This window comes from Notolabrus celidotus, chromosome 11 (genome assembly GCF_009762535.1).
Source record: "Notolabrus celidotus isolate fNotCel1 chromosome 11, fNotCel1.pri, whole genome shotgun sequence".
Lineage (NCBI taxonomy): Eukaryota > Metazoa > Chordata > Actinopteri > Labriformes > Labridae > Notolabrus > Notolabrus celidotus.
In genome coordinates this window covers 26,253,916-26,280,641 of record NC_048282.1, presented here as the reverse complement: position 1 = coordinate 26,280,641, position 26,726 = coordinate 26,253,916, and the positions used below count along the sequence as shown (strand labels likewise).

The 26,726-nt window shown below is 39.9% G+C and overlaps 1 protein-coding gene across 1 annotated transcript; it reads right to left on the bottom strand.

The window, feature by feature from the left end:
• Positions 1 to 766: 766 nt before the first annotated feature.
• Positions 767 to 26,424, bottom strand: si:dkey-32e6.6 (extracellular matrix protein 2). Its single transcript, XM_034695227.1, has 7 exons — positions 26,248 to 26,424; positions 25,975 to 26,090; positions 11,936 to 12,068; positions 11,694 to 11,851; positions 11,437 to 11,576; positions 2,223 to 2,549; positions 767 to 1,095 (listed from the first exon to the last, which is right to left on the bottom strand). Exons 3-7 carry the CDS (start codon positions 11,979 to 11,981, stop codon positions 927 to 929), a joined length of 840 nt encoding a protein of 279 aa, XP_034551118.1. The 5' UTR covers positions 11,982 to 12,068; positions 25,975 to 26,090; positions 26,248 to 26,424; the 3' UTR covers positions 767 to 926.
• Positions 26,425 to 26,726: the final 302 nt, after the last annotated feature.

The following is a 26,726-nucleotide window of genomic DNA, read 5'->3' as shown; positions in this document are numbered from 1 at the left end:
CGGCCCTCGACCCTTCTCTGTTTTGAATCTCCGTTTAACCAAGTCTTATTAGATTCAACTGGACTGAACTCCAGCTCCTATCATCTTTCACTGACCACCTTAGACTCTTTCTTAGAATAATCTCTCTATTGTATCCTACAGTCAGCTTTTGTTTTGTCCAAGCTTGTTGCATTTTTTCAAATTGCTAACCCAAATAATGGGTGCCCCACTTCTCTCACGCACACAAATACCTGCACCGCAATAACTGTGTATAATCCTACAGAGACTGACGTCACCTGTTACACGTATGGAGGCCCTGACTGTGGGCCCCAGTCCACAGGCCCACAGGCAGACTCACTCTTTATATTTTGCTGCCTGGCTGGTGGTGGATGTTTATGTTGGAACTGGTCTGGTGATAGAAAACCTGCGTGATGTTTATGTTTCCCTTCCTAATTGGCCGCTTAGGTTCACACTGTGTCACCAGACATTTTCCCTCTCCCTTAGGGACCTCCATGCAGCAGGGAAAATATTTGAGTGCTTCATGACCCCTGTAGCTTGGTATCCGAGTCACATCTGATTTACCTTTTTTATATCCACCTGTCTCTGTGCAAGCCCTGCAAACACTCAAAGTAAAAGAGGAGCTGTTACATCTGTAATACTATGTACATTTTCTTTTGAGCGATAATATTTTATGTTATTAATATGAGCATTTCACATTTACTCTCTTACAAACAAAACCATTTCATTTATGTTCTTCAATAAAAACTACATATGAAGGAAAGGGTGGCTTTAGAGTTGTTGAAATGACTGACTAAGCAAACTACATGATACTGAAAAACCCCAGACAGAAATAAGTGGCTGTATGTGATGATAATACACATGTGTGTTCTGTGGGTATGTATCTGTTCATGTACAGTATGTCTGTCCCACAATGTGGTCCAGCTGCTCTATGAATGCTGCTGCTGTGGATAGAGGATGAGTCCCTGAGCATCGACGAGACAGGAGAAAGCATTCGGGGGAATCCTGTCCACCTCCAACAGATTGTTTTCCAAGTGGACCGAAGCCAGAGCAGAGCCAGAGTTACGGGGATGGCACACCCCCCACTGCCTCACAAACCTGCAAACACAACATACACAAACTATTAAATTAAGATCTTCAACAACTGATTCTGCAGCCATCAACATCATGTTTATTTGTTGTTGTCCATTACGCCCTGTTATAACCCAGAAACATGGTAAATTAATGGCATAGAATACCCTGATACCCTAATAGTTAAGACTCTAGTAGAGCCACAGTGTTCTCTCATCTCAACGGTCACATGTTATATTTTTTGTGCCAATTACTGAATGTCTGGATGCTAACTTGTTTTGCTATGATAACCATGAAAATCATTCTAGCATTTTTTGATAGCGAACACTCCATCAAACAGTCAATCTTTATTTATATAGCGCCAAATCACAGCAAATGTTGTCCCAAGACAGACAGAGCACGTCTATGTTCTATTATTAACAAAGACCCGACATCAAGACAGTATAAGATCCAGTCTAATATTAAAGGCAAGACTTAGTCTCATCTCATCTTAATCCACCATTAGCAGAGCACTTTGCACCGTTTAGCAAATTTCAGTGGCAAGGACAAACTTCCTTTAAACAGGCAGAAACCTCCAGCAGGACCAGACTCATGTTAGACACACATCTGCTGAGACCGTGTTTGAAAGAAGGATAGAGTGAGATGAAGAGAGAGAGTATAGGCATGATATTTCAGTAATTATGCAATTAGCTCAATATGTACATCCTTGCTGATATGAAAAATAAGACTTCCGACATTCAACTTTGCAAAGTGATTTGTCTTTCACAACTTTGGACAATTTTTTGAAGAACTCAAAACACTGACACTGTTCTAGAGTAGGTATATGCATTTGGTCTGGCTGGTGACCATGATCAGTTTTGACTGATGTACTGGTTTGTCGCTTTGGTCTACAGTGATACCTTGTTGGATAAAATAGGATACACAATCTGGTACTGTTCATAGATAGAGACAAGAAATTGTTGTGACAACAAGAGTTATTGTCTTCTCTTTTATGCCACTGGGGACAGTCGAGCACCTTAGAGCAAAGGGAGTTGCAGTAGAACTGATTGTAGTAGAATAGGACTGGTTAACAAACAAACAACTGTTATTGTTAATAGTTATGGAAACCCAATTTGGTACTTATTGACTCTAAAACCAAAAACTTTAAGTCCTACCTGATCTGGTTGTTGTCTAATCTGAGCGCCTGCAAGCTCTTGAACTGTCGAACGCTTCGAGGAACCTCCTTCAGACGATTATTGTCCAACAGGAGCTCACTTAGTGATCGGTATGTCCCAACAAAAGAGGCTCTTTCTGTCCCCTCATTGCTCAATGCATTGTGGGATAGACGGAGGGACTGCAGGCCGGGCTTCAGGTGCCGGAACGCTAAGGCTGGGACGTGACTGATGCTGTTGTGTTGGAGGTCAAGCTTCCGGAGAGGGCGAGGCAGATTCATTGGGACAGTGGTGAATTGGTTGTGGGACAGGTCCAAGGCTTCCAGTGATCTGAGAAACAAGATGAAGAACCATGAATCTCTATCAGATATTTTGAAGAACTTATTTTAGAGTCAATAGTAAAACAACCATCCAAAGAACCAAGATGTTGTTGATGGGAAATCTATTTTGGTCCAGACTGAAACTTATCAACAACTTTTTGATGGAGGACCATGAAATTTTCTCTTGAAAGTCCTGGTTTGATCTTTTAATATATTTGTTGATCCAATTACTTTTCTTCTAGAACCAACAGGATAGCATTTGTTGACCAACCCTATAAAAATCTACTTGACGGACAAGCACAACATTTGACATTTGACAGCATTCTAGCTAACATGAGAATGAATGATGTGGTTGGATTGAAATATCTCAAAGAATATTCGATGGATTGCTATGACCTTTGGCATGCCCATTCATGTACCTGTCTGGATGAATTGTGACAACTTTTGTGATACCCTGATGGATTATTTGGGTTAGATGTGCTTCTAGTATCTTGAAGACTTCAGTGATCTCCACTTTTCTTTTTTTCTTTTACCAAAACATAAGGTAAGTAAGTAAGTAAGTAAGTAAGTAAGTAAGTAAGTAAGTAAGTAAGTAAGTAAGTAAGTAAGTAAGTCAATTTTATTAAGTATAGCACCTTTCAAAATCACAAAGTGCTTCACAGAAAATCATAAAACATTAAAAGAAACAGATAATAGCATAATTAAAACATTAGTCCGTACAAAGTGAGTCGAAGGTCTGTTTAAATAAATGTGTCTCTAAGAGTTTTTTACAGGTGACAACAGAGACAGCTGAATGAATATTTACAGGAAGAGCGTTCCACAATGTTGGTGCCACCACTTTAAAAGCATGGTCACTTTTTGTCCTTAGACAAGCTCGAGGGACAACCAGCAAGCCCTGGTCAGAAGACCTGAGTGACCTACTGGTGAGGTAGGGGTGGAGCAGGTCAGCAATATATTCAGGAGCCTGACCTGCCAGAGCTCTATACACAAAAACAAGAACCTTAAAATGAATTCTAAATTTAACTGGAAGCCAATGTAGGGAAGATAGAATCGGAGTGATGTGGGTTGTCCAGTGAACTTTTTGGTTTTGTGAATTTTCTCAACAACTCATTGATGGATGCCCACCCAGTTATATACCCGTCAGGATAAAGTATAACAAGTTTGTTGCTCCCCTGGATTTTCATCTAATTGAGCAGAGCGTTAGTTCAGGCAAGCCAGGAAGTCAAGCTCGGCCCACTGTACATCAGCTGCTCTTTATGCCAGCCCCATCAGCTGACAGCTCAGCTAATTACATCTACGCACCCAATTAGCAAATAGCAAAATGAACGATCTATTTAAAATGCTTTAGCCTGCCTATTCTTTCTGCTTCCCCTCAAACCTCTTTGCAACCCACCACCACCCCAGCTCCTCCTTTATGCTGTTTCTAATTGTACCAGTGTCATGTGTATTGTCACTGATTCCTACTCTGTTCTGCTTTGTGCCCAAGGAGGCCTTTGCTGCTCTCCCTGCCTTGGCTTTTCATGCACAAGAAAGAGAGGGGAGGTGTGCGCTCCCCATCACAGGCTTTGGCATTCCATGTGGGCACATGGAAGGGCAGGGAGCTCCCAGAATATAGCAATACTGCTAAATATAATTTATGCATGCAAATAATACATCCTTTTGATGGGAGTGACTGAATTCACATTTGTCCCATTATTGGGTTAATGGCAAAGGGATGATCTAATCCATTCCCATCAGCGTTAGATGTACTTTGTAGTTGGTGCCAAGTGACAAATGCTGACCCGTGGACACGTCAAACTTAACATCATTGCTAACTTTGCTGATGTTTTATAGAGCTCTAGATTTAATAGGTTGATGGATGCCTATTTCCTCCCCCATTGCAAGGCTTTTCCCTGCAGATTTTGTATTTTATAGTTACTGGACTCCTACAAAGCGCTGTTGGGGAGGCAGGAGTGCAGAGTGGGAGGGTAGACTGCTGGGGATATATGGGCAGCAGCGGGAGGGAGAAATTAATGGGGCCAGGGGGGTACAGCGTGAGAGAGCGTGGCACATGAGGGAAATTTTGTGCTTGATTGGGAGATAAAGGAGATGAAAATGTTCGTTTTGCAGGAAAGAATGGACAGCCATAGAAGGAGAAGAATACATTTTTGGGGGGTTCTTAAGCAAAAATGTAGTACAGGGGTTCTGTGTTTTTGTTAGAAAATCCTGCACAGCTGTTGTGAGTTTACAGAACTGCTCCCAGCAGGAGGAGAACCTCATTTCCTGTCCTGCCACCGTTCATAGAACCCACTCAACAGCAAATGGGTCCAGACTGATGACCACACAGTGGAGGGAAATGGGGACCAATGAGGAGAATGAGAGTGGAGAGTGGGAGACTTTTGGCCTGGCATCTGTCTGACTGATGTTCAGTGCCTCAATATATCTGCTTCTCATAAAGGTGACTGCATTATCTCTCTCCCCTTGGACTTTACAACTTACTGGTTACTATGAGAGTTTGTTATGTGGAGAACAAGGGTAGTGGTTATGGCCTCTCTAAGATAGATTATGGGTAAGAAGTAAAAGTGGGTAAAATACTGCAAGTGTCAGTTAAAACTTTGACACTTTTGATGATTTTTCTGTAGTTAGCTCATTTAAAGACACTCATGCTTTTTGATCATCAGAAGTGTAATTAGAAATCACATTTATAAGACAATCTAAATTTTTCTGAAAACCAAGTACTGTCACATAACACAGAAACACCAGCCAACACATGGCAGGCTTTCTTTTTAACTTATATTTGCTGTGTCAGTTACGGATCACTATGAAAACATAATTTATCTTTGATAGTTAAACCCTCTTATATTTATATCACATTTCTGTGTTCCAGTTCAGACCAGTTGTGCACTGCTAATTTGTATTCTAAATCTTTGCCAGGAAGCCCAGCAGCAGTCCGCTGCTGCTCGGAGCTCCACATGGTATTAATGAGTGGAGGGACACACAGTCCTCTCTTCTTGGAGTCTTCCTCCCTCTACACATACACACACACACTCCCACCCACTGGCACCTACACAAAGACACATACACTAACACGTAAGCAAGCGTTGATATGACATGATGTTGATAAGAAACACTAATAAACAGACAAAAAAATAAAGATGCTTCAACCAAGAAAATCCATCTTTTAGCATGAATCTATGATTTTGAAAATGCTGGCATTAAATACTATATAAGTATTCAAACACTTGAAAGCATGCCCACTTGACCCAATTTCATTACTTCTTTTACTAGTATTTATAGAGTGGCACACAGCACTTACATAAAACCAAATGTGTTTGTGTGCATAAAAGTGTGTGTCCAAGTTTTACCACAAACATATCCAGGAGAAATCAATCTGAAGGTCTGCTCTTCCTCTGGGAGTTTGGTTTTAATGAGAACCAGCACGCAGAGGGGGGCTCATTCCCCTCCCTTCAACACATTCAGATGCAGAAACACACGTAAAAAGTGCAATACTTCAATATATACTGTCAAACTATGCACTGCCAGCCCTGCCCATGCAAAGCGGGGAAAAAAATCTGGCTTTCAAACTTTGGCTATCTAACCACGATACATCATGCAGCCAGGCGAAACAGCTGTGACCAGCAGGCCTGATAGATTTAAAACCAGGCTTAAAGACATAGTTTGATGGATGGATGGATGATGGCAGCACATGGCTTCAACTACAAATGTCAGTAACTTGCAGGCTTCTGTGCAGCTGATCTCTGGGAGCATTTTGAGCCATTTGTCACATCTGCTGAAACCAGACTGAGGCACATTTGGATTCACTTAAATATAGAATATGGCTCTAATTATTTACAGAAAGGGACCATGAGTGTGCACGTTTGAATGTATGCTGTTCATATATTTCAAATATTTGTATGTATGTGTAGTATAAATACTTTTCAGACATTTAATTAAAACTAAATACATTTAGCGAATGGAAAGAAAAACTTTATATAAGAACCAAAAACTACTCAAGAGGAGTTTTTTAGACATCTGTAATGCTTTAACACAGCTGTTGTGTTTTTGTTTGGTGGTGTGTGCATGTGTGCGTGTTGTTTTCCCATTTATGCAAGCAGATTACAAAACAACTCTGTGCTTATTCAATAAAATAGAATAAGACAACACTTCTTTGTTGTGACATATTTCTTCAAGTGTAGCATTTCTGGAAAATGTATCTATCTCGCTCAGCTGCAGAACGCCCTGTAGTGTTAAGCAATATTTCAAAAGGAAACTCCAGATAATGATCATGTTCCCAATGAAAATGTTTGATGGCACTTAATAAAACTGCGATTGAAAACAGATTACTCTATTGTTGGGGATTTTTGGAATGAGTCATGTTTATGTAGCTTTAATCTGTGGGAATAATTTAGAACTTGTCATGGTCTGTCAGTGAACATTTAGAGCTTGGAGTCAGGTCAGGTTTGCCGGCAGCTCCGAGTTTTGATCGACTACAGGAAGAGTGGATATGGAGGCAATTAAGGATGTGATTTGAGGTGACAGATTCCTGAAAAGCAAGCGTGTGTCCGTGTCTGTGTTTGTGTGTGTGTGTGTGTGTGTGTGTGTGTGTGTGTGTGTGTGTGTGTCCTGACAAGGTAGACAAGGTATTACTTAATCACTTCCAATGCATAGAGTATTTTTTCATATGTTAGACTTTATTCCAAATAGTTTTTCTTTGTACTCAAAATCTGAAATTACAAATTAAGTGGTAAGAGGGAAGCCCCACCCCCTTCTTTGATATGAAAGGTCACGTTTGGTGGCACCCATAGACTGTAAAAAATATGGACGTAGTATCCGTGACGTCACCCATCTGTTTCTGAAGAGCTGTTTTGAGACCAATCGGCTGCGGCAGCCATATTGCTTCTGTCGAGCCAGTGTGACGTAAAGAGGCGGGCTTTGAGCCTCCTAGCCAACAGCTGCAGTGTTCCCACAGGCAGCTGTGCCTCTCATTGGAAGACTGGTAATCTCAATATCTTCAAAATTGCTGAATTAGAAAAAAATTCACCCCCCTCACAGTGAGAGGACGTCGAGAAATTAGCTATTCAGACTACACTCATCTTTTGTACCAGGCTGTAAACATGTTTATTAATGCTGCAAAGATCGTCTTTTCCCCATTCATGTGTATGTGACTTCCGGTACTTCCGGAGCCAGCCTCAAGCGGATCCTCGATGAACTGCAGCTTTTAACACTTCCGCATTGACTCATATTTTTAGACCGGAGGTTGCCGCTTGGTGGCACCCCAAAGTCCGAAACTATATGACTGGCTAATTGCCTTAACCGATGCAGGATCTATGTTAAAATGAATTATCTAGGTTATGTGGCGATTGGCTATTAGCTGATGTCTTTTCATTTTAAAGGTTAACTAAACCCCGAGTTTCGGCTGAAGAGCATCTACCCAGGAATTTCAAAAAATGCCATTGGAACGTCAATGTATAAATTTGGACAGGGCTGGAGTTTGTGGAATGTGGTGAGGTAGTTTATATAGGGTATGGTGACAGACTCAAGTACCAAATGATGTCACTGTGAACTCAGCCAGCCATTAGAAAAACTCCATTGCAGTAGTCAGGCATCCTGCAGATGGCAGTCTCTACACACATTTTCAACACAATTTGAGGAATTTTAATACTTTGTGCTTAACTGCTGGGATCAAGACCCACATTGATTAACAGCACTACACAATCCCTATATAAATATGTTCTCAGCTAAAAAAAAAAAAGAAGTGGTTTGGGGTTTAGTTACACTTTAAAGTAGCACATTTCTATTTGTTAGTACTAAAAAGTGGCTTTGGAAATCGATTTTCTTTTTTATTCCCTGAGGAATTAAACGAGACAGATTTACATGCTTACACTCTCCTTTTTGGGGCCTTTTTAAGTAATACAACTTCTGTGTAAAATGTTAATGTCGATAGTTATGCTGATATGGTTAAAGGGGATAGAAAGAGTTCATACTTCATGCCCCCCCTGTGTGAGTTGGGCCACCGCAGTCAGAAGGTCTTGACACACTCCTGCACAAGAGGATCTGGAGACTGAACTGCCAACCTCCTAATCTATATCTTTGACACTAATAACCAAATCAGAAGTATGGTAAAGATAATAATAGATTAAATGATTCCCCTGAAATGTAGCATGAGCAAAAATATTGCATAATTTAATGCTTAACTAAAATAAAACAGTCTGTCAACAGTTTTTGTTAGATAAGTCTAATCATTTCCAACAGTGGCTGGTAACCATTTGTGGATACTTAAAGTGTTGTCAAAACATTGAAACTAATGACACAAACAAGAGACAGTTCTGGGATTAATAAACCGGATAACAAATTGGGTGTGAGAACAGGCAGTGTCAATATAAATGCTGTTTATACTGACCATAGACAAGATGTATTAACAAGTAGATAATGAGGAAAGGTGCTGGCACTCAGTCTGGTCAGCCTTGGACTGATCCCAGATCCAAACCACCCTCCCCAGCTTCTTGTAACCTCCCTCAAGTTTCTACACAGTAGCCTCCAATCACTGAGCCTCCCACTGGACTCACCAATTACTCTGACTACATGACATGGAGCAGAGGCGCTCCACTAATCAGAACCAGCATGGTATACTTTGTTTTAATATGAAGCAATTTATATTTTTGATTCTGTTTTCCAATTTTTTATCAATCCCTCTTTGTCTATTTATCCACACACGACAGCAAATTTGACATGATTATTACTTTCCTCCATGACTACGTCAAGGTTGATGTAATTACAATAGGCTTCAGACCAACCTAACATCCAACTACAGGAAGGGCTCTTGTTTCAGACCTCTGCCCTAAAGGGTTCAGCTCCCGCCGTGTAGGTGGGCTTAAGTTCAAGTTGAATTTGTTCTCACTATGGTGCCCATGCAATGCTGAAGAGGGCTTTTAAAATAGAGGAGCAGCTAATAATCCTGCTGTGCCGATGGGAAGAGTGCTGCTCTCACCACTAATGAGGTCAGGTGTCAGGAGTCAAATACATTGGGGTCAGAGGTCAAAAGAAGGCTCCGAGTGCAATCCTTGGTTAATTTTCTCCATTTTAGATTCATTCAAAACTGTCCCTCCCCTGCATCCTCTTGATAGCTGTAGAAATTTATCTTAAATATTTTCTCAATTGGAAACTTTACTTTTTAATGTTATCATTCAGTTTCCAAATATAATCTAAAGTCTCTCAGATTGCCCTGTCCTGTCTTTCTTTCTTTCTATAGTACTTCCCTCTCCTCCGTTCTCCCTGAAGCTACCACCGTGGTTCACAAGGATCCCAGGGAGCAAAGAAAAACCCACTGGAATTCACTGTATTTAAACAACACACACACACACACACACACACACACACACACACACACACACACACACACACACACATATCATAGAGACTTACATAAACACACATGCAGGCACGTCCCTCACACGCCCGCTCATCTAAGTAAACAATGTCAGCTGTCATAACTTCTTTGATATGTTGATGCATGCGACGTGTGTGAATGTGTGAGAAAGAAGAAATAAGAGAAGAAAATATGAATCCCTCTCTCTGTGAATCAGTCAGATCATACATTTAAGACTTAAAAAGTGAGAAACAGTAAAGTAACAAAAAGAACTGATGTGGGTCGTACGTGTGCCTTAGTGTGAATTTTCAGGAGTAAATTAAAGCACTCAGCTAATCTGTTGATATCGATACAACCTTATCTCTCACAATATCAATCAACTATTGGAGGTATGTTATTTGAAATATTTTAAGTGCTACCATCTTTTGACAGATACAATATTTGCTTGAACATAGAAACATCTCAAAATGTCAAAGACCTCCAGTCTGCCCTCTTGTGGCAGATGGATGGAACTGGACAACGTGTATATTTTTGGTTCAAAGCACTGGCTGGCTGATGGATAAACAGATGGATGGATAAACAGATGGATGGACTGATGGATGGATGGATGGATGGATGGATGAATGAATGAATGAGTGAATGAATGAATGAATGAATGAATGAATGAATGAATGAATGAATGAATGAATGAATGAATGAATGAATGGGATGAATAAACATCAATGAATGGATGGATGGATGGATGGATGGATGGATGGATGGATGGATGGATGGATGGATGGATGGATTCATTTATGTTGGATATATGGATGGATGGATGGATGGATGGATGGATGGATGGATGGATGGATGGATGGATGGATGGATGGATTCATTTATGTTGGATATATGGATGGATGGATGAACAGATTGATGGATGGATAAGCATAAGGATGGATGGATAAACATGGACGGGTGGATGGATGGATGGATGGATGGATGGATGGATTAATTTATGTTGGATATATGGATGGATGGATGAACAGATTGATGGATGGATAAACATATGGACGGGTGGATGGATGGATGGATGGATGGATTAATTTATGTTGGATATATGGATGGATGGATGGATAAACAGATTAATGGATGGATAAACATAAGGATGGATGGATGGATGGATAAACATAAGGATGGATGGATGGATGGATGGATGGATGGATGGACGGACGGACGGATGGATGGATGGATGGATGGATGGATGGATGGATGGATGGATGGATGGATGGATGGATGGATGGATGGATGGATGGGTATAGTTATTTTGTTATATTGATGGACAGATAAACAGATAAACAGATTGATTGATATATGGATAAACAGACGACTGGATGGATAAACAGGCGTATGTATGGATAAACAGAGGGATGGATGGATGGATAAACAGGTGGGTGGATGGATAAACAGAGGGATGGATGGATGGATAAACAGAGGGATGGATGGATAAACAGAGGGATGGATGGATGAATAAACAGGCAGATGGATGGATAAACAGAGGGATGGATGGACATACTTGAGGCGGGTCCATGCGTTTGTTTCAATGCGTTGCTCATGCAGCAGGTTGTGACTCAGGTCCAGCAGTCTCAGATGAACACAACTCCTCAGTGCCTCTGATGTCACCTCCATGATCTGATTTTCCTTCATCTCCAGCTCCTTTATGAAAATAAAATCACAGACAAGAGGGACTGATTTAGTGCTTTGTTCTTGTCTTCACATCAGTAGCAATGGATCACACTTGGCCTCTTTGCTAATTATATAAAATCAGTGCACCTGAAGAGAGGGAGGAAGGCCTGCTGGGAGGGTACGGAAGCGGTTGTTATCCAGCTGGAGGTCAACAAGACTCTGCAGTGGTTTGAAGGCAAGTGGTGACAAGCTCCCCTCATGTAGTATGTTCTCCTCAAGCTCCAGATTCAACAGATGTATCAATCCTTAAAGAGATACGTTTTGGGTATTAGAAGTACTTTCACACAACATAACTCTCTTCCATGGACAAACTGTAGATGAAGTCCTACCTTGGAAACAAAGAGGTGTGAGTGTAGTGATTTTGTTCTTGTTCATCTTGAGCTCCTCCAAGGATGGAGGCAGAGCTGGGACCCTTGTAAGCTGGTTGTCATCCAAGTTCAGCTTCTTCAGGAAGATCAAGTTCTACAAGTGCAGCATAAAAAGAAGTAAAGATAAAATAAACAGTGTGGAAACATGTCTTCTTCCATTTTTTTAGATTCACAGAAATACAAGAAATTAGAGGATGTCAGATGTGTCCATCTCTTTAATGCCATCTATCATGCTATAATTGAATTGAAGCTGCTTTGCGAGGCTCCTCATTGAAAGCTGGAGTGGTTGATGTGTGTAAAGTAAAAGCAGTGGACTGAATCTTGTGCAGTATCCATCAAACCAGTCCATCAGCCCTCTGTTATTACTGAGAATTTAGCAGAAAGTAAGGACAAATCTTCCACTATAAATAACCTCCTTTTATTTTACACGCCATTGGTTTCAGCTTCTTTCCAACAGGTTCAGCCTACCAATCCCGTGCGAGCATGCCAATGGTGGGGAGTAATGATTGGTCACAGTCTGGTTAAGGATCTGAAATATGTGTGTGGTCATTTAGAGGTTAGACCAGGAGGTTATTCTTAGGAGGGATTAGTTAATGCAACCTCTGTGCTCTTTTATTACCGTAATGATACAGGATGCCGCCAGCTTTTTGTCTTAATTAGATGCAAAGTAAGTTATAAAACTTCCTTGTAACTCTCCATCTCACTCATTCACATGAAGCTGGTTGCAGTTTTGTCACAAACTGAAGCTTTTCAGGTTCATATTGTCGTATCTTAACAGCCCGTGATGTGTAGATGTAGAATGAACTTCGTGACACTGGCCATCTTGGATAGTAATCAGATTTATTACAATCAAACAGCATCAGCATCAGTAACAAGCATCGCGACTGCTTGGAGGACGACCGGGCCAGATGAAGTCGCCTCGCTTCTATCTTCACGTGCTGGCTTAAATACTATGAAGGTGTACTCAAATTAGAATGAGGGTGTTTTCCTAACACCCCTAAATATGGACTCTTCAACACAAGTTTAACATTAGCTGCTATTTGACTCTTTTTATGAGCGCCTTGTTCTGAGTATTTGACAGAGAAGTCAGCTGTCATTGTCAACCATATATTTGCCTAGGTCAAAGGTGATCTTTTTTTAAGCCCTCCTTAGAGACACCCGGAGCCACTGTGTCGTAACACATTCTGTTGGACAAAATTGAGTAAACATGAGATACTTCATATTCCCCCCTTGGAGACGACACAGAGTCTCCAAAAAAATGATGATACCAAAGGGATGCATAAAGAAACTTAACAACATACACAAAAATAATTCAATGCAAACTTCTGATTCAACACATCTTGGCACTGCGGCCAAGTCATGGAGTGTGAGAGCTGAAAAACCTGTCAGACAGTAAACAATTCGTCAATATCCATCAATCAATCAAGACAGGAAAAAGTCACTCACGGCCCCTCTGCCTTAGGCAACCACACATGGTACTCCATTTGATCAGAAAAGAAAAGAAAAGAAATCTAAGACTACGGGGAACAAGACAAAGGCAAATATAGGTGGGACCTTCAAAAATAAAAATAAAACATGTCCAAAGTCAGGCTGGTCATCCCATCTGACCTTTCAATGGACCTTGCCCTGCCTAGCAGTACTGGCCCTAGGCACCGAGAAAGAAACAAAACCTAAGATCCCAATATATTTACTTTTTACTATCCATATTCCCCCGTTAGAAAAACCAAAGTATGGCTAATGCAAGTTTAAATAAAACCAAGATAACACATCTTGCAAAAAATATAACCAAAAAGTCCATAAAAAGTACTTTTTCCATGCATAATATTTAACACAAAAACCTAAACTCATTACTCCTCAACAACATGAGCTACTAGTTGCGTGCCCTTAATGATATTTCAAAACAAAGGGTCACACACAATGTTCTCATGGAGGGTCCTCTTGTCCATTTTGACTGTTGTTCGGGGTCCGCCATCCATGATCGAATATCTGGGTTCATGTATGTTGTAGGACCCCTGGACAAGTAGGCCTCCTCGTCAGATGCTTTCCTGGAAAGACAAATCAACAACCAGTATCTTTGCAAAAACAACAATTTTCAAATGCTGTCATACCGTGTTGGTTTGGCTTTCTTTCTGACTGGTCTTGGATCCCTTGGTCCGGTCTGGTCTGTGAATCCTTTTGGAGAGACATCACATCTCTCTGGGGTCTTGGATGACTCACGCTCCAAGGAAACAGACTCTTCTGTTTCTGGGACGTGTTGTAAGTCAACATTTCCGAATGTTCTTTCTTGTTCATTGATTGGGAAGTCATCTCCGGCATCATTAAAAGTGTGCTCAAAATCATCATGACTGTCCACATCATAGTCAAACCCTTTTTTTTCATTTTTATCTCTGAGGTACTCTGGTACTTCTGCTTCTTCCGCTGTTTCTTCTGGTTCTCCAGAAGTTTCATCATATCTGTTTTGTGAGCGTGGCGCTCCTTCTATTGGTGCTTTAACGCAATGTGATAAATGATACCACGTTGGAGACCCTTTAACTTGAACCGCAGTTCCAGTACTGCGAACAACTTCAAATGGTCCTTGGCGGCGTTCGTTAAACCATTTTCTCCTAAACACCTTCACGAACACCTTGTCTCCAGGTTGTACTGTATTCCGGTTTTGTTCAGCACGTCTTTCTTCTTCTTCTTCCTGCTTTTGTCTGTCAGAAATATATGTAGATATTCTTTTGTGTAAAGCAACCATATATTTGATATATGCTCGCATTTCATCTTCCAAAAGGGCTAAACTTGGGCCCTTTCCGCTTGTTCGCAGGCAAGGTGTAGGCATTCGCCTACCTGTAGCCAACTCATGAGGTGTCAAACGTAGATCACGTAGTTCGCTTGAACGACATGCCATTAAAGCCAATGGAAGTGCCGCTACCCAGTTTAAACCTGTATGCTGACAGATTTTTACAAGTCGATTTTTTATTACGCCATTCATTTTTTCACAAATACCTTGGCTCTGCGGATGATACACGGCTCCTAGACGTTGTTTAATTCCTAATTTTTGTAAGATCAATCTAACCGTTTTATCCACAAACTCTTTTCCATTATCCGAGGATATACGATCTGGAAGTCCCCACCTGCTTATGACTTCACAACACAAAAACTTGGCAACAGACTGAGCATCCTTCCGCTTGGTTGGACAAGCTTCAGGCCATCTTGAAAACCTGTCTACTACGACCAACAAGTATCTTTTGCCTCCAATTGGTCTTATCATATCGACAAAATCCACGACTAACTCACGCATAGGACCTGTTGGAGTTGGAATATAACCAGGAGGAACCATTACACCTCTCCGAACATTGTTTTTTAGACAGATTATGCATCTGCCTATGACATAATCAATTTGTTCAAGCAAATACGGTGCCCAAAAGCCATATTCCTCCGTGATTTTTCTCTTAACCTCCCCCCTTGCTACATGGGCTAGACCATGAGCTTCTTGTATCATCAGACCCAACAAGTCTGGGGGTGCAATCATCAATCCTTCATGATTGCGCCACAGACCCGTAGAATCCTGAGTGGCACCTCGATTTTGCCATAACTGTTTATCCATTGTAGAAGCAGCTTCTTGCATTGAGATCACGTCTCTAAAAGTGATTTTGTCTTCCAATTCCACTTCATGGGTGACTAGAAGAACCTTTCCTGGTTTGTCTGCTCCTGTGACGGCTTTTGCAGCCTCGTCGGCCGCTCTGTTACCTAATGTAACTCTTGACATGTCTACTTTGTGTGCTGCACATTTAGCTATTGCTATTTCCTTAGGCTGCATCATTGCATGTAACAACTTCATTATCTGGGCATGATGTTGTATAGGTGAACCATCTGCTTTTTTAAATCCTCGATTTTTCCACACCGATCCGAACAAGTGACAAACATTATGTGCGTAAGCAGAGTCTGTATATATGGTTACTCGCATACCTTTAGCCAACAAACATGCTTCAGTCAGCCCTACAAGTTCAGCAAGCTGAGCAGATGCAGGCTGTGGTATTATTTCTGCTTTTTCAACAACAAAATCACCATCTTGGGCTTTCACCACTGCATATCCCGCACTCAATTTGTCTCCTATCCGATAACAGGATCCGTCGGTCCAATACTCCAAGTCTGATTCCCGCAACGGAAGGGCTTGCAAATCAGACCTGAGTCTTGAATATTTCTCAGCTTCCATTACGCAGTCGTGTGGCTCTCCGTCTTCTGGAGTTGGTAAATTCTCAGCTGGATTTATTGTATTACATTTAGCCAAAGTAACATCTTCTTGTTCCAAGAGCCTATGATAGTCTCTAAGTCTTGGCATAGTCAATGTATATTTACCATAGTTCAAAAGATTTCTGAGACTATGATGAGTAAGAATTGTCACTGGATATCCCATGGTTACAGATGATGCCTTGTCATACATTAAATAAACTCCCACCATTGCTCTAAAGCACAGTGGTAACCCCAATTCTACGTCTGAGTAGGCAGTAGAATAATAGGAAATGGGTTGAGGACCCGTTCCCGTGCCTGTTGGTTGACAAAGAACTGCACACGCATATTTACCTCCTATGGAAGTGGAAACATACAACAAAAAGTTTTTTGAGTAGTCCGGGAGCGTCAGCGCCGGAGACTCCTGTAGTCGTTGCTTAATTGTTTCAAATGCCATCAAACCTTCCTGCGTCCAGGTAAGATTACAATGGAGGTTGGCATTCTCAGTGTCTTTAATCATAGCTCTCAAGGGTCCTGTTAGACTAGCATAATTCTCAACCCATGCTGAAGAATACCCAGTGATTCCTAAAAATGTCATCATTTCCCTAACTGTTCTAGGCTTTGGAGCCTTTTGAATAGCTTCTAAGTGACTGTCAGAGATACTTCTGTGTCCCTGAGTTATTATCTGACCCAGATACACTACCTTCTCCTGACAATACTGCAACTTTTTCTGTGAAGCTTTATGTCCTTTATCTGCCAAGATCTGCAATAATTTAATTGAGTCTGCATGACATGTTTCTTTATCAGGTGAACAAATGATAATGTCGTCAACATATTGGACCACAATACTATTCAAAATCTGGTCTATTCCTGCCAAATCATCTTTCAATACTTTATTGAAAATGTGAGGGCTGTGTTTGAATCCTTGTGGTAGTCTCTTGTATTTATAAGATTGTCCTTTATATGTAAACCCAAATAAGCCTCGACTTTCTGAGCTGAGTGGAACACTGAAAAAAGCTCCACACAAATCCAGCACCGTAAAGTGAGTAGCATCAGGTGGAATTTGAGCTAACAAGGTATGGGGATCGGGTACGTCGGCTGGAAAATCAGCCACTACTTCATTTACTGCTCTTAAATCATGTACCAGGCGATAAGTATCATCTGGCTTCTTTACAGGCAACAAAGGTGTGTTGCACTGGGGATTCAAACTTATCCCCAAAACACCTGCTTGCAACAATCCTTCAATTTGTGGACCAATCCCTTGGATGGCCTCCTGCTTTAATGGGTACTGATTCTTCCAGGGAAGTTTGGATCCTGGTCGAAGATCAACCCTCACTGGTTGAGCTGATTTTACAAGTCCAATATCAGTACTATGTTGGGACCACAAACAGTCTGGAACCTGTCGCAGCATCTCCTCTTTTGCACTATCTGGGCTCAACTCAACACTAAGAATTGATTCGTGTGTCATTTGAACAGTTTGTGGTCGTCCTTGTCCTTGAGCTGAGATCATTATTTTTAAAAACCGCTGATCCTCGCTCTTCCAGATGGCGAGGTTACCCTGTATTGGTGCAAAAACTGCTTTTTCTGCTTCTAACATCATTGACCCCACATGCTGTTGCTCATAATCCTCAGCTATCATTAATGTTATGTGTGGAATACTAGTTTTGATATCACGTTCTTTTTCAAAATACTCATTATTGTTTAGCTTTATAGCTACTCCTTGAGGTCCCAAAATTATACAGCTTGAGCTAAGCTGTACTTGCTCTGGTTGATGCTTCAACCATTCTGTTGAATTTGACTGAACAGCATTCTCAAAATATTTTAGCGTACAATGGAGTGGATAATCAGGGAGCTTAGCATCAGGCATGTTTGCTATGATGAACTTTTCCCAAAGCTTTGCTGGTTTCAAAAGTTCCGGACTGATGTTTCCAATCCAAAACACTGCAGAAGCTTCAGTCTCTGCTGTCATAAATAGTTGATGCAAACTATCTCTTGGTACGTCCACCAGACAGCCGTCTGGTGTACACCGTATTGTACAGTTTAATTTACACAAGGCATCCCTTCCCATAAGTGCAATGGGCGTATGTTCTGATACTAATATAGGTAATGTAATCTTCCGGTGTTTATAACTGAGCTCAATTGGTTTTGTGAGAGGAATCAGCTGTTTTATGCCCTCGAACCCTATAGTCCGCACCAATTGGTCAGACATGGGGAGATGTATAGCATCATCAGGCCGAACACAGGTGAAAGCAGCTCCACAATCTGCCATCACTTTTAATGGTTTATCATTTATTTTTACCATTAATGTTGGATCTTGCTCTGGCCCTGACACTACCAGCTGACACCCCCCTTCTAGGTTTTCTGGGCACCCCTAGTATCCTACTTCCGGGCCCCGGTAAGGGTTTAACGGTCCCCTGGGTGGGCATGACTGTCCCCTGAATGTCCCTCTAGAGTCTCCTCTGAAACCTCCTCTGAAATTTCCCCTGACAAAATTCCCTCCTGACCTGTAACATTCACGAGCAAAATGGCCCAGCTGTCCACAATTATAACACACCTCTGAAGATTGTTGATAATTTGGATTAAGATTCATTCCTCTGCCTCTTCCCAAATTTCCTTGACCTCTTCCTCTCCATGTTTGCCATCTATCAAAAACTGGTTGTGTGTAGGGAGTAGTAGTGGGAACTGATATTAGCTGAGGTGGTTGAATCTGATTCTGTTCCTGCTGTAGTTGTGGAACTGATTGATTAGGTTGCGGTTGACTCTGCATAACTACAGCCTGTTTCTTTTCTTTCTTTCTGTTATCTACCAGTTGTATTTGATTAAGTTTTCTAAGGGTTTCCTGATCCTGTTCCTTTTGATCATTCTCCTTTTTCCTATATAGTTCAACTTGGTGAGCTATGTGATCTGTGTATATGCTTGTTGTCATGCTTCCTAGACCAACCACCTCTGCCAGTTTACTTCTCACTGGCTGTGGCAGTCCCTTCTGTATTTTTGCTCGCAAAATTGATTGTTCCATTTGATGCAGACCTGGATCATTTCCTGTAACGTTTCTCCACACTTGATGAGCTCTTGACACATAAGCTCTTGGGTTCTCCTGTGGCCCTAATGGCTCAATGAAAATGTTATCAGGATGTACATTTGTTGGGAAGGTATCCCTCAATGATCTCCACATTCTACCTCTGCTTGCAGCAAACAATTCTGGATCATTTACTGCTGTTAATATATATCGATGAAGTCCTGCCCTCTGTAGAATCTCTTCCATAGCTGGAACCCCTAAGAGGTTAGCTAAAAGTCTCTTAATATCTCCCATAGCTGGCTGCCAACCAATCATGATTTCTTCTAATTTTGATATCCAAGGATGTGCTCCATCCTGGAGAGTGGGTAATTTTTCAAGGATATCTGACATATCAGTGCTCTGCAAAGGTTTATACTCCAAATTTTGTCCTCGGACAATTACTGGACACGTCTTACTGGGTGCTTTTCCTTCCTTTCTTGAGCGTAATGCATATTCTGAGGTGTCTGGTTTTTCTAATTTTTTACCCTTCATGTTGTGTCTCTCTAACTGTAATGTTTCTATTTTTTCCCATAATTCACTGCGTCGTTCTTGAGAGGTAGATTCATCCATTTCTGTAGAATATTTATCTATAGTTGCATCAATTTCACTCAGAACCTTCCATTTTTTATGCTTAATATCAGTACTGAATGCTACTGGATCAGAATATGAACGGCCCTCACTCTCAGAGTCTGAATCACTGTCTCCATTTTCGCTTTCTTCAGTATCGTTCCCGCTCCGTGAGTAATCTCCTTTTTTCTCCGCATTGGCGATTATCTGTCTAACTGTTGGGTCATAACCTCCACAGGCTTCAGCCTGTTTATTCCGACTATCTCCCATTGTTATTTTTCTATAGTTTTGTTCGCTTTTACTAGTCAGACGAGATGTTTTCTTTTTACTTTTAGAGCTTGGGTACATTCTTATGGTTGTTCTAGCTTTCCCTGTCTCTATTACGCGCTCGTCCTCATCTCTAATGTGATAATCTCCTTCCTGTAAAATCACTGGAAGCTGGGGATAAACATCAGCAAAATTTAACTCTTTTTCATAAGGTGGGGGTCCTTTTACTGGAGCTGTATGCGAGAAGGGTGTATTTACTTTATCCATTAATTTTTCCGTTTCCTTGAGATTTTTTGCTATTTCTTCTTTGGTTCTTTCCCTGCGTTCCTTTTGAGCTTTAAGTAATTTCTGTCCCTCTTGTTCAAACAATTGTAGAATGCCTAGTTCTATTTGTCTTTTTTCCTTGCGTTTCTGTCCCTTTTTGCCTGTTCTTTGTCCTGTCCTGTAAGTAGACACAAGTACATGCATGGTTCTAACTACATCTGGATTGAGAGTACCTTCCACTGGCCATGGCTGGTCTATGTCAGGCCAGCGCTTACTCCATTTTTTAGAGATCTTTACAATGTCTTTTATAAGAGGATTGTTTTTCTGAACTACATCAACTGGGGTAATGATTTTTGAGATTTTAGAGTCCATTTTTGACTTAATATTACTTCCCTTATACCCCCCTTTATAAATCAACACAATTTATTTATAAATCACTATAAAGTCACAAACAATCAAGAACCTAATAAATTTGCCAACTTTAAAGAAAATCAGATCACTCTAGACATAACAAACAACTCTAACGTTCAAATCCAAGTCAACTAAAATCAGACTAAACCAACACCACAACAAACCATAAATGATCAATTAGGTCGATATTGCTTTATCAATCAATCAAACAATTTAATCGATCAGTCCATTGCCAAGCTTCCTCTTTAAGTGATACAAACACATTTTATTGACTCAAAGCAAAGAAAGGATCCCACTTATTGCAACATCAAACAGAAAAAGACACCTATAGCCCATCTGCGCAAAATAGGCCAAATGTGTATCAACTATTAATGAGTGTATGCACAAATAGGTAACGCAGACATGTGTTTGCAAGAGTTTGTAGACAAAACCGCACTAGCCTGTTTAGTTGAATTCCGGACGCGATGAGCCTTTCATCCGCAAGCCCCTGCAGTGTGAAGCACAGTCAACTCTCTTTTCGTCTGTTGTTTGAGGATCCAGATCCCATCTCCTGAATCGTCCCCAATTCTCATACATCACAGAACAAGACAAAACAAAAGTTCAGCAAATTATTATCATCTAGATCATTAAACAATTTTATGAAAAATTTCACATATTATTTATATTTGATATTTTTTCTGTATTAAAACAGAAACAAATCTATGATATTACTCTCCTTATATTTCTTAGTTTCTTTTTTATTTTATTTATTTTATTATACTTTATTTTTTTATTTTTCTACGAATGATTTATCTTTTCAAAATCTAAAAAAGGTTATTTTAAAGTGGGCACTCAAATGCCCTCCCTTCTGTCATTCAGCTGAGGGGAGCACACATGCACTTCACAGGCATGGAGAAGAAAAGAAAAAAGGGGGGGTGGGGGAGTGAACCACACACCAACCCTGCAAATCTCTTCGTAGTTTTAGAACGAGAAACATTATTCAGCAAAGAAATTTCTTCCCATTCTTACTTACACATCTTTATTCATGTTTATGTAAACAGAAAGTGTTTCTATGCTTATCTCTTTATTCCTTATTCTTTAGTAAAGACTTATTTAAAGTATACAAACGTCCTCTGACTTATAGGAGGCTCATTTTGTTTAAACTTTAAAAACGTCCTCTTCATTCTTAGAGGCTTATATATTTTAATATTAAAGAGGCAAATATGTCTCTCTTCATCAACTATTAATTATGTCTTATATGTAATCATAATCTATATGTATTATTTAATAAGATATCAATGTATCAATTACATTCATTCAAAAACATTTCCCAACATTTATACTCAACACAAACACACATAGGACAAACTTTCCCTTTTTTTTTTCTTCCTTGAATAATGACTTATTTAGAGACAAAAATCCTGGGTAACTTTCCTAAATTTAAACATTCATATACAATCTAATTCTAACTTTAACACAACAATTTCTTAATTTTACACAAGACACTAGGAGAGTGGGAGAGAGAGAGAGAGAGAGAGAGAGAGGGAGAGAGAGAGAGAGAGAGAGAGAGGGAGAGAGAGAGAGAGAGAGAGATTTTACGTCGTTTTACGACTAACAAACACCCATGATATATGTGCACAAACAAAATTCCTAGCATGCTTCTTCTTGGATCCTTTTCACGTGAATTATATCTATCTCTTACCTTATATTATAATATTCTACTGTTTAAGTTAACTTTTTTTTCTCTATTTCCCTTTTACAAAACATAGTTACTTTGGCCCAGCCTTTCCAAAGGCCAAAGGCTGGGTGAACATTTCACTTGTTTCTTAGGCATACTCAGCCTATTCTCTTTTTACTCTTTATCCTTATCTCTTTTACAAAACATAGTTACTTTGGTCCAGCCTTTCCAAAGGCCAAAGGCTGGATGGTCATTTCACTAGTTTCTCTTTTATCTCTTTTCCTACCGGTTAGTCTGTCAATTTCCTTGAGCTCAAGGTTATAATTCCTTTTTTAATTTTTAATCACTAATTAGACTCTTTTGTAGCTTAAACGTTCACCTTTTCATTGCTACTATACACATGACTTACTATTAATAAGACTTGGGCCCTGTCTTCAATTAACTTTGCATTGTTTCTTAGTCAACTATTAATTACTAGTTTTTATGCTACAATCATTTTTCCTTTCTTTATTCTCTTTATTATCCTTATAACTTCTTCTTTATTTCTCTTATTCTTTTGATATTTTATCATTACATCTATTCTTTCTTTATTTCCTTATTTAAATAATTTAGACGAAGTTATTCTTCAAACATCAACACATCACAGTATGTCTACACAAGGTAATTTTTGCAGTGCAACCAAACAGTTGAATACAACAGCCCCAGCACCAAGACCAGAAATGAAAAACATTTACCTGTCAGTGCTGGAATTGCAGCATCCGCCTGGAGGTCACAACTGATCCTGTCTCATGACGCCAATTTGTCGTATCTTAACAGCCCGTGATGTGTAGATGTAGAATGAACTTCGTGACACTGGCCATCTTGGATAGTAATCAGATTTATTACAATCAAACAGCATCAGCATCAGTAACAAGCATCGCGACTGCTTGGAGGACGACCGGGCCAGATGAAGTCGCCTCGCTTCTATCTTCACGTGCTGGCTTAAATACTATGAAGGTGTACTCAAATTAGAATGAGGGTGTTTTCCTAACACCCCTAAATATGGACTCTTCAACACAAGTTTAACATTAGCTGCTATTTGACTCTTTTTATGAGCGCCTTGTTCTGAGTATTTGACAGAGAAGTCAGCTGTCATTGTCAACCATATATTTGCCTAGGTCAAAGGTGATCTTTTTTTAAGCCCTCCTTAGAGACACCCGGAGCCACTGTGTCGTAACACATTCTGTTGGACAAAATTGAGTAAACATGAGATACTTCAATATCATACCAATTTTCACATGATCATCTGTGCCCTACATTGGATATGAAATGATTTGCTGCAGTTTGAACCTGCTGGTTTAGGGTTGTGGGTGTTGCCTCCTTCTGAAAAAGAGCTTTGTAATTAAAACATTAGCACCACCTGCAGGCAGTGATAGTTACTACAGTGATCATTTTATTCTGTTTGCTCCATCATTTAGCCTGTTTTGCATGCTGAATTACTCAGTGATGCTTTTTTTAACCCTCCTGTTATGTTGCTGGTCAAATTGACCCTTTTAAAAGTCTATTTTAGGAGATATATGCCTTCCAAACCAGCTAAATGCAGCATAAAAATCTGGGCAGCATGTGACAGAAAGGGAGTCATGTTAATTTATCAACATAACTTCATAAATTCAAAATTCAAAATAAAATAAACAAAAATCAATGTCATGTCAAAGTAATGTATTTATATTTAAGGCTTTCCAACGTACATTAAAAAAGTTTTAACATGAATTTTAATGAAAAATGAGTGAGTTATCCTCATTGAACCATGATCTGTGAGAGTTAAAGAACACCAATGGACCAAATCTTGATTTAAATGGTTAGTAATGGAGTTAAAAGTTAGATTTAAAAAAATGTGTATTTGGATTTTTTGGGGTTCTGACACTTTTGGATAATTGAATATGCCCTGGGTCAAATTGACCCAGGAAGATTATTGCTGTTCCAGAAAAACAAACATTAGAGGAGGGTTAATCAGTCAAACATCCCGTATAAGTAGTGAAGTTTATAGAATAGAATAGAATAGAATAGAATGCCTTTATTGTCATTGCGTGACTTGCATACAATGAAATTAGGAGCGCAGCTGCGTTGGTGTATAAATCAACATATTATCTAATCCTCTTGTAGATTAAGGTTTAACTAGTTTTTTTACTATACTGGGTGTATTGTTACAGTCAGTTAGAACTTAGTAACTGAAATGCAAATTTTTGTTTGTGTTATTTGTGTTCCTCCTGGCTCTACCGCTCCTACTTTTTTTTTCTTTTTAAGACAAATAAAGGCAATGCCGACTATTACTTCCTCTTTGCACTAGTACAATGGGAAAATACAACCTCTTGATAATACTTCATCTGGTTTCATCATAATTCTTTTTTTTAAAGTATACTCTACAGTTAGCTTGTATAGAGTAAAAAATATATATATATATAGGCACAATACACACACAAATTAGAAATAAACTACAGTGAGGATTGTTGCCTGCAGGTAGAGCCTGCTGGAACAGTCTTACAGGTTTGGCTTTAGGTTTGAGAATGTTACCATCACAGCAGCTCTGCAGTCAGATCATAATAAATGAGCTTAGATTTCAGAGCTTTATAAAAGTCATGGGAAGAATCAGTCCCAGAAGAACAGGGTCATGAAAAAAGGTCACAGAAGGTCATTATGCATTTCTAATGGAACAATTCAAAGCTCTGGTTAAGATTATTTTTTCAATTATGCTATTGGATTAAAATTACAAGCGCTATGGCACTGGTGGCCTAGCGGTCTAAGAGCCCCATATACAGAGGCTACAGTCATCGTCGCATGTGTCATTGGTTCCCGGCCGCGACCATTTCCTGCATGTCTTTCCACACTTCCTGTCTCCCTTCAGCTATCCTATCGAATAAAGGCAAAAAGCCCCAAAAATATAACTTAAAAAAGATAATAATAATTACAAGTACTACGATATTTACATTTTAAAAAAGTTATTAAATATGCATATAGGGCAGCCCTATTCAATTAGCAGCCTGAAAGCAACTGTAATGTAATATTTAAAGAAGCAGTATTTCAGCACAGGTTTAGTTTAAGTACTGCTTTTTTATTTTGTTCATGCCCTTTTGGATGTGGCAATACGTTAATAAACATCCAGTGTGTTTGTTATCATATCTATTTGTTTTTATTTTAAATGGTTAACTTTGCTCACTGTCTGCTAAAAATGTTCGGCCCAGCTCATGTCCTTAGTCTTAAAATCTGTCCCGAACAAATATTTAGTTGAATAGCTCTGCTATGGGCTAATCTGTATTGCACTGCTTCACATGGTGCTTCACAACACCACTTTGGTATGCATGCACATACAATCAGTTACACCCAAAGGTTTATAACAAGAACAGATATCAAAAAGACACATAGTGCATCATTATACATACAGAATGATATGTATTGGTGCAGTGCAATTTTACATTTGAGTATCCGACTGGGTATTGAAACTAGATCAGTGAAAAGGGTGACATCATCTTTGGTTGCTGTTTGAGTGCCATTAATTGATAACATGCACACACACACAGCATTGTTACTCACAGTCAGGGGGGTTTGGCTGAATGACTCATCATCTAGTTGGTTTTTGCTCAGGTCCAGTGTGTCCAGGATCGGTAAACCAGAGAAAGCTTGTGGGGCAATGACTCTGATGTTGTTCTCTTTAAAGATAAATTGCAGGGTATGAATATTAATTCAGTAAGCTCAGCACAGAATTACATTATATTGTATAGTCTTCTTATTTTTTGTCGTTCTACTGGGCAAAAACATGCTCATTTTGTGCATTGATAATATTTTAATAACACAACCCACACACACCTGCAGCATCCAGCTTAGTGGCCTCCTGGTTGTTGATGACTGGCAGGTGAGTCAGGCCGATGCTCCTGCAGTTGATTTCTCTGTTTGCAGTCTGACATTTTCTGAGAGGAGATTCTGTGAAGCTGGTGTGTGTAGACTCTGGGAAGCTGGTGTATGTAGAATCTGTGAAGCTGGTGTATGTTTCTGTTTGATTGCTGGGAGCTTCAGTTGCCTCCTCTTCCTCTTCCTCTTCCTCTTCCTCTTCCTCTTCCTCTTCCTCTTCTTCTTCCTCTTCCTAGTACAGAAAGTTAAAAAAATTAATATGACAGAAAGTTGTTTAACTTTGTCATTAACTTAAGAAACAATTTAACCTCTTCCTCCTCCTCCTCCTCCTCTTCCTCCTCCTCTTCATCATCATCGTCATCATCGTCATCTTCATCATCATCATCGTCGTCATCATCATCTTCCTCCTCTTTTCCTTTCCCTTCATCCATGAGCCG

Bases quoted from the DNA above. Each gene is read 5' to 3' on its own strand.
- si:dkey-32e6.6 (XM_034695227.1), bottom strand. From the start codon at position 11,981: ATGAACAAGAACAAAATCACTACACTCACACCTCTTTGTTTCCAAG. The intron at 11,852-11,935 runs GTAGGACTTCAT...TATCTCTTTAAG, and splicing joins CACACCTCTTTGTTTCCAAG to GATTGATACATCTGTTGAAT. The intron at 2,550-11,436 runs GTATGTCCATCC...CTTGTTTCTCAG, and splicing joins AACGCATGGACCCGCCTCAA to ATCACTGGAAGCCTTGGACC.